The 8,786-nt window shown below is 37.9% G+C and overlaps 1 protein-coding gene across 2 annotated transcripts in view; it reads right to left on the bottom strand.

The window, feature by feature from the left end:
• Positions 1 to 1,774: 1,774 nt before the first annotated feature.
• Positions 1,775 to 8,786, bottom strand: part of LOC107729783 (CTTNBP2 N-terminal-like protein) — a 14,941-nt gene continuing 7,929 nt past the window's right edge. For both annotated transcript variants that reach the window (XM_016540485.1, XM_016540486.1), the window contains 3 exons: positions 4,132 to 4,404; positions 3,869 to 3,976; positions 1,775 to 3,076 (listed from right to left, as the gene is read on the bottom strand). In XM_016540485.1, the coding sequence (XP_016395971.1) occupies positions 2,012 to 3,076; positions 3,869 to 3,976; positions 4,132 to 4,404 (1,446 nt within the window). In that variant the 3' untranslated portion in view covers positions 1,775 to 2,011. The remainder of the gene's footprint in view (positions 3,077 to 3,868; positions 3,977 to 4,131; positions 4,405 to 8,786) is intronic.

Genomic DNA, 8,786 nt, shown 5'->3' with positions numbered 1-8,786 from the left:
CCGCTGGAAGTAAACAGCGTATGCTGTTCTGTGTCAGCTGCGTCACACGGACACGCTGTTTTCGTTCAGATCAAATCACAACAATGTAGGAAACAGATCCGGCGTGACACCTATGTTGTTGTGATTTGATCTGAATGAAAACAGCGTGTCCGTGTGACGCAGCTGACACAGAACAGCATACGCTGTTTACGTCCAGCTGATACTCTCCAAAATGGCGCTACAGGGTGATGTGGAGGAGACGAATTGTTGAATAAAGTCTTTTTTTTCTTTTCTTTTGTGCACAAAAATAATTCTCGTAGCTTCGTAAAATTACGGTTGAACAGTGGATACTCTCCAATGGTGCAACAGGGTGATGCGGAGGAGACGAATTGTTTAATAAAGTCTTTTTTTTTTTTTCTTTTGGACACAAAAATTATCCTCGTAGCTTCGTAAAATTACGGTTGAACCCCTGATGTCACATGGATTAACTTACAGATCTCTTTGCTACGTTTCTGGACCTTGGGAACATTTCAGTTGTATTGCTGTCTATGCAGGGTCAGACAGCTCTCAGATTCCATCAAAAATATCTTCATTTGTGTTCCGAAGATGAACGAAGGTCTTACGGGTTTGAAACGACATGAGGGTGAGTAATTAATGACAGAATTTTCATTTTTGGGTGAACTGTCCCTTTAAGATCTAAGGGTCTGTTGTGCTGTCATTGTAACATCAAATTCAGAATCATACATTGACTTATTTCTGTGGTTTTGAGCTTGTAGTGAGTGTTTAATGTTATCGGTTCATTAAAGGATAAAACTTTATAATAATATTCATTATTAGACGGCTCTCTGGAAGACTTGATTCTGATTGGTCAGTTCAATGTTAAAATTAATACTGCAATGCAATAATGCAATTTTTAGTGTGACAAATAAATTGATATCTGCAATTTTTTTTTACATCACCATTATTTGAGCAGACTATCACAAGAAGACTACCGCATTTATACACAAAAATGGATTAAATCTCAAAATAACTTTATTTCACATACTATTTTTAAAATACAGAAGGCAGTATATAGAGTATACTGTGCAGTAAGCTAGTGTACTAGTATTCCTTTCCTAATATAACCTATGAATGACTGAGGATGGGTGATAATGTGCCCTCTGCTGGCTGGATTTAGGCAGTACAAATATTCAAATCTAAAATCTTTTGCTCCAGCCCATGTCTACAAGTGTAACAAAAAATGTTAAAATGATACTGGTTATAAAAATAACATTCATATAAGATCACAAAAAGAATACAAACTTAAAAGATAAACAAAACAGAACATTATAATGTGATACAAACATTTGTAACATGATTCTGAGCGAGATGTAAATATTAGGCTAAATATCCAATACCTTTAGATATACAAAACAAACTGCTATGTAAGAAAGCAAAGGGTTGTTTGCACATGCAATCTGTTAAATATATAATTCAGTGTAAAAACTAGATGACAGGGTAAAATGTTCAGATACACATGTGCACTATTGTTCAAAATTTGGGGTTGGTAAGATTTTTTTATGTTTTTGAAAGAAGTCTTTTATGCTCACCATGACTGCATTTATTATATTATCAACAATACAGTAAAACAGCAATATTGTAAAATATATTTACAATTTAAAATAACTGAAATCTATTTGAAAGTATTCATTTATTTAAAAAAAAAAAAAAACGGTACAGACCCCAAACTTTTGAATAGTAGTTTTTATATAAATATTTGTCTGAATAACAATATATAAAACTATTTATAGAAGCTGGTTATTGTCAGTGATAAATGTGAAAAATGAGTTTTGCTCATGGTAAAATACAGAATGCATAATGTATTCATGCACACAATCAACATGCATCTGACTGAGATATGGTAACATTGCAAAATTACTATATTTATATAATATATTTCAAATCTTCTAAAATGATTTTAAAAACTGTCCTGAAATGTCCCTCACAAAAAATCAACAGTGTTTGACACGATCAAGTTCATTATTTGTGCTTGCTAGCCGCTAGACGACAACACCAGGTCTGGTTCTTTGCTGTTCTCTGAGTTGCTGCTGTGTCCGCAACTGGCCACCGTTTGAGCCAAGCGAGCAGCTCGGAGTGTGGCCGGTGAAGGCGGTGTGTCGGCGAGGCCTGGTTTCTTGGGTGGGATGGGAGGTGGGTTCCCTCTGTCGACTCTGGGAATAGTTGGAGACCTGATAGTGGGAGACAGCATCCCAGAGTGGGCCAATGTGCGGTAATCTGTGCCGAAAGGGGAACTGTTCGGGGAAGTTGGTTTGCTGGGACTTTGCGGAGTACTGAGGCGATTCAGGGCTTGTGTGACTGTGCTGTGGGCTGCTTGGTTAGAAGAAATGCTGTCTAGTGCAACCACATGGGCTGCACAGGGTGAGAGGTCACATGGAGAATTTGGAGGGGAAGAGACGGTCTGAGAATCTTGATCAAAGGTGCCTTGGAACTTGTGACGGGCTGCATGGAAGCGCTGGCTGATGCCAGCCTGGTACGCCGCTTGTATACTGGGCATGTCAGGTGATTGATTGCTGTTTGTAGGGCTGTGAGCTTGTGGATTGGTCTGAGAGCTCCCATTGGTTAACATGCCTTGCTTCTCAACATTCCCATCTTCCTCCGCAGGAACATGGTGTCCGTTCATTTGGGTCTTGTTTGAGTTCTCCTCTGCATTGTTCATCTCGCTCCTCAGTTTCTCTAGTTCTTCCTGTAGTGCTCTACAACGTGCTTCCTCCTTTCGTAATCTCAGCCCAAGCTGCTCCCTTTCTGTGTCAAACTCGGCCAGCAGCTCCTCTCGCCTCGCCTCCATTTGCATAGCCCGCTTCTTTTCCTCCTCGATGTCCACTCTCAGAGCCTGATTGGCCGCTCGTTCACGATCGAGGCGATGGCTGAGTTCGCTGGCACGCTGGGACTCCTCGTGTGCACGCGTGCCGGAGCGTTTGCATTCCCGACTCAGCGCCGTCATGAGCTGTTTATGCTGGACTCGCTGGTCTTCTAACTGATCGTGCAGTCGTTTGTTCTCCCTCTCCATTCGGGACGTCTTTGCCTTCTCAAACTCCAACTAAACACATGTATAAAACATACACAAATTAGTAGGCAATACACTGATAGATTCATAGATTTGCAGAAAGAAATTTTGTTAGATAAAAATAATAAAAAAAAATAAAAATGGTTTGGAAGTTTGGAGTTGTTTTTAAGTCTTTTATGCTCACCAAGGGTGCATTTATTTGTTCAACAATAGAGTAAAATAGTAACAATGTGTAATAGTATTACAATGTAAAATACCTGTTTTGGTTTAAATATATTCAACAGTTATAAACCTTTCATATTAGCATCTGTCAAAGCTCATAAAGTGACAATTCTGCACAAAAGTGTCACTTTTCTGCAGGTTGAGACTGCTAATTTTACATATTTCTTCCTAAATTATATTGCTGCTAGTTGTCAGAAGGATTTTAGAAAATTTTTTATATTTTTCCTTGATATTTTATGTTAATGTTATGTTATGTTTACGTTAAAGAGCATGTTTTATTAAATATTTAAATGTCAAATAAAACACTTTAACAATAAGCTCTTTTAATCAGTGACATTTTCTGTGGGATCAACTGTATATCACTTTTGTTGTATGCAAAAATGTGCATATTTAGGATGATACCTGCATAGTTGCATAATTTTGTAAAATAAAAAAAAATCGGGAACAGGCTACAATTTTTATCTTAATCAAAATTAGTCTTTGCTTTGTTAAAATAACAGAGCAAAGACTCATTTTGATTAAGACAATAAAAATTGTAGCCCATTGCCATGTACTGTAGTACCTCAAATTAAGATCACTATTAATATTTTCTGTTCTTTGTACCTGCTGCAGGAGGCGCTCTCTCTCCTTCTCCAGAATGTAAGTGACATCATCTCCTTCTGCAGTATCCTCAGCATGCTTCCTCTTCTCCTCCTCCAGATCAGCAATGACCTGAAACCACCACAGAGGGGCGACAGAATGAGATAAAGATTAGTCTATAAACCAATCCAATCTCTCCTTGACCTGGTAAATCCAATTTAAATGATATGATGCTCACATCAGTATCGATGTCAGTGGCTTTCAGCTGTTATGCAGCATAAACTCACCCTCCTGTGTCTGTTCTCAGCAGCTGCCAGCTGTTTCAGCATCTTCTCCTGCATCCTTCTGCAGTGTCCCACCACCAGCTTCAGCACCGTCAAAGGATCCGAGCGAGCCGTGGCCCCACAGACCCCCTCTCGTCTCTGGGAGGAACTTCCTCCGTCCCCCCTGGTCTGGCCGGAGCTCTGGAGGACCTCACTGTCTCTCTGCAGGGCCAGGAATGGGTCGCTCAGGTTGTATTTGCCATATCGCTCCCACATGTAGGAATCTCTACGCTGGGCCTGTAGCAAAACAGAGACAGATAGGGATTTATTGGATTATTTTAGATGGATTTCTGCACATTTCACTTTAAACAATTAGTGTTTAAAATCCAATTTTCCATAATCTTTTGATTAGTGCTGTCAAAATTAGTGCGTTAACACAGGGACGGAGCTAGGGTTGGCCACCCCACTCACAACTGCTGCTTCTGTCTCTTTTTTCTTGACAAGAATTGCGTCTTTTCAGACGCGCACTTCGGCTCAGCGCCAGGCACGGGCGTGAAAAAGCTACAGGTGACGAGAAGCTTCAGTTGAACAACAGTGAACTGTGGTCAGATGAGATGTTGTCAGGCCATATGTCAGTAAAAACAAAATTTTCTGTCCTGTCTGCCGTTATACTGTGCTCGTAGCGTGTGGTCGACAATTGCACGCACAAATATGACGGCGCTCGCTGTAGCCTTTATCATTTCATATTAAAGCGCGAGTGAAATTATACGAGCATGCGTGTCAGATCTGCGTCACATTCAGCAGCGGCAGCTCTTAAATGAATAGCAGCCGAATAAGCTAATAACCCAGCTGCTGTAGAAAAAAAGAAAAAAAGAGGAAATCAATATCTTTTGTAGCTTTAAGGATTCATCTATATTTAATATAGAATTTAGTGTTTGATAAAGTTTTCAATTTCCTACTTGCTGAAGGGCAAAGGGAAATATGACATTTATTATAATGGGTTTATGTGAAGATTGTTTTAAGTTCACTTAAATGAGAAGTAATTTTTTTTAAAGTCTAATAATTTTTAAAATTGATAGCTCACAATTATACTGTAATGTTGAATGTCTATAGTCAATGGTTAAATATTAGGGGACAAAAGAACAATTTCCGACATCAGTAGTATTGTTATCAGTGATATTGGCCTTCAGTCATAAAAAAAGATGCCATTAAACAAATATAAAAAATATACTGTCTTTATGTTGTTTCTACATTAATTTGAAGATTGAATGTGAAATTATTGCAATATAAAAGTATATTTAAAACATTAATGTTAGTTGGGATTAACTGATTAATCACGATTAATTTAAGAAAAAATGTGTGATTAATTCGTTATTTTTTTAATCAATTGACAGCACTACTTTTGATATGAAACAGCTATCCAAGATCTGTTGTCTTGGTAGTTTGCGACTCATTTTTGTAGCTTCTATTCAAAACAACTCTGCAAGCCTTGTAAAGCGGCCTCCACTTTTCTCTTTTACACAGACACACTCGGTACATACTTGCTTTCTAAACAGGAAATGAGATGATACAGAGCACATGACCCTGCCAAAAGCAACATAAACCATTCTCTTAGGCTCTGTGTGTATATGTGTGTGTGTGCACGTTCAGCTCCTGGTGTTTATTGTTTTAAGTAAGAGGTCACACAAGGGGTGCATATAGAGATGAAACAATCGCTACAGTTTAGGTAGGGTCAATGCGGCGAACGGGACACCAAAAAAAGTTCCAGCTGGAGTAATTTAATACCTCCTAAAATGACTCTCTGAACTAAAAGAGCTCATTTGACCCAGAAAAAAAAACACAAGGATAAGGAACCGAACGGAACTGTTGAACAGTGAAGAGAGAGGAGCTGATTGCTAAAGAGAGTCTTAAATTACAGCATTCAAATAGTGTCGACAATCTGAGACCAACAGCAAAAAAAAAAAAAAGGTTACCCAGTTTGCCAGGTTATGGCTGCATAAGGTATTCTGGGTGGTTGCTAAGGAGTTACTAGGGTGTTCTGAGCAGTGTGAGTTCTGAGTGTTGTGGGGGATTACTTAAACTAACAAATGTACTTGGTTGCAACAAAAGAGGTTGAAGCTTAAACATAAAGAGAAAGGTGTGATGAAACACTCCACCTCATACAGGGTAGTTTGGAATGAGATTTTATGAGTCCAGCTGAAAGCTGTAAGACTGGGAGCTTCTGAAAAATGACTAGACGTCTACACGGAATAGAGGTATGAAAATGAATGTCAGGAGGAGGGTAAAGACACACAGATGGACATACATCAAAACACATACTAAGGGTCCAAAAATAACGGTTTGCCACACCTGTCAATAGAGGATGACAGCCACAAAACTGTATTTTCCATTATTACCCTATACACATTGATGTTGTCAATACAACTCCCAAAGAAGGGAGTATATACAAGGGCTGGGTAAAAATAATATTGATCTCTCATTTAAATCGATGCTCATTTTTACGAAATGATTGTGCTTTGTTACTTTTTTTTTTTTTTACTTTGTTACTTAACTTTATTATCATAAAAACTTAATTGAGTGTAATTCAAGCGCTTGTATACAAATCAGTTTATTTTAACCTTCAATATAATAGTAATGTAGTACCAACTGACTCTCATGTTTATTTTACAGCATTAGTTGAGAGATTTTTTTTCCTTGAGAAAATTTGGCATGTACTGTACCTGATAAATATCCAAAATATTCGATATCGCATTAAATCGGAAATCGAATCGCAAGCTTGTGAATCCGAATTGAATTGTAAAATTTGTGTCAAAATCCAGCAGCCCTAGTACAGGTGCATCTCAATAAATTAGAATGTCGTGGAAAAGGTTTCCACAGTCTGTGATGATTTGGGGTGCAACGTCATCTGCTGGTGTGGGCCCATTGTGTTTTTTGAAGACCAACGTCACTGCACCCGTTTACCTAGAAATTTTGGAGCACTTCATGCTTTCTTCTGCTGACCAGCTTTTTGAAGATGCTGATTTCATTTTCCAGCAGGATTTGGCACCTGCCCACACTGCCAAAAGCACCTAAAGTTGGTTAAATGACCATGGTGTTGGTGTGCTTGACTGGCCAGCAAACTCACCAGACCTGAACCCCATAGAGAATCTTATTATTAATTATTTAATACACGAGTTTCACAATTTGAGTTGAATTACTGAAATAAATGAACTTTTCCACGACATTCTAATTTATTGAGATGCACCTGTATATACCATGTACATATAACATGTTGAAATGAAAAGTCAAAGAAACGTGGATAGAATTGATGGTTCGATGCTAAACTAACACAGAGATGCCTGATAGAATGACTGATACACCACAGGTTCTCCACTGCATTGTCAAATCACTCGGCTCGTCTGCTTTTTAAAGTGACGGATTCAGGTCGGAACATGCATGTCCATCTGCTAAGTGTGTATGAGAGTATTTGCTGTTTAATGGTTTACTCAAGTTCAGCAACATAAAACCTTGTCATTTTAGACAGATCTAAGATTCTGCTTCTCCAGGAGCTTACGATTATCAGAAACTCACACACTAGCCATGATGAACGTGGTAAATGAGTGTAAGTCAGTACACTTTGACTCTTTGTGAACCTCTGTGGCACTGATGCTGGAGCAGATAAACGTGCCGTGCAGACGTGACACAATGAATGAGTGTTTTACAGTCTCTGAAGCAGAAGGGGTGAGAAAGAGGGTAAAAGCTGTGTTTTTGTCTAGAGGAGGCCTGCTGGAGGTGCTTTGCTTAACAAGAAAATGGGGATGATGGTGGGTGACATTGCCACCAATACTTTAATGAAAGCTTGGGGTTTTAAAAACACTGTAAAAATGACACACAGCAGCTTTAAAGATTAATGTAATTTGTTGCATGCAACCTGTAACAAAAATGCATGTCTTGGGATTTGTGGGATTTCATAGTTGTCACTAAGGTATCCAATGACAAACTGAAAATAAATAAACATAAATAAGCATTCACTGGGTAAATTCCTTGTTCTGGGAAACATCCTGTGAACTATGTCGGAAAAAAAGGGGGTAAACATCAAGGGGAAAAAACTATAAATTAAGGGAAGGCATTTCTGAAGTAGACATCTTTAAGATAGGTATCTAGGAGCTGTTACATAATAAGTAAAATCAAAAAACAAAAATAAGCATTGAGTTCTTCCTGCGCGTTTCCGTCAAAATAAAAGTTGAGAAAAAGCAAGAACTCTTATCAACATTCATAAATGTTAGTATTGTAAGTTTACTGTTGTTCTGTAAAATAAAATAAAAAGTAAGACAATAATAATGATAATAATCATTACAACAGCTCTGTTTTAATACATTTATTATAACATTCACACAGTGTGTTCAAATTAGGATCTGTAATATTTTCTAATGTTTTAAAACAAGTCTCTTCTCAGCGAGGCTGCTTTTAATTGTACAGTAAAAAAAAATAAAAAAAATTTTTTAAATACATGCCTGATTCAAGAAGGGGGTCTGATGGCCAAAAATTATTATTTTACTAACTTATTAATTTTAAGTTAAATTGTGCTTTGTTGGTATAGTGCCTGCTAGAATGTTAAAAATGTTCAGTGTTAAAGTCGGCATGAAATCGAAATTGACTTTATTTACTTTACTAGCGCACATTGCTAGTCTTGATGTGAA

The sequence above is a fragment of the Sinocyclocheilus rhinocerous genome, unplaced genomic scaffold (assembly GCF_001515625.1).
Source record: "Sinocyclocheilus rhinocerous isolate Xijiao unplaced genomic scaffold, SAMN03320098_v1.1 scaffold218, whole genome shotgun sequence".
NCBI classification, from domain to species: domain Eukaryota; kingdom Metazoa; phylum Chordata; class Actinopteri; order Cypriniformes; family Cyprinidae; genus Sinocyclocheilus; species Sinocyclocheilus rhinocerous.
The sequence above is the reverse complement of the archived record's forward strand: the minus strand, read 5'-3'. Positions and strand labels throughout refer to the sequence as shown.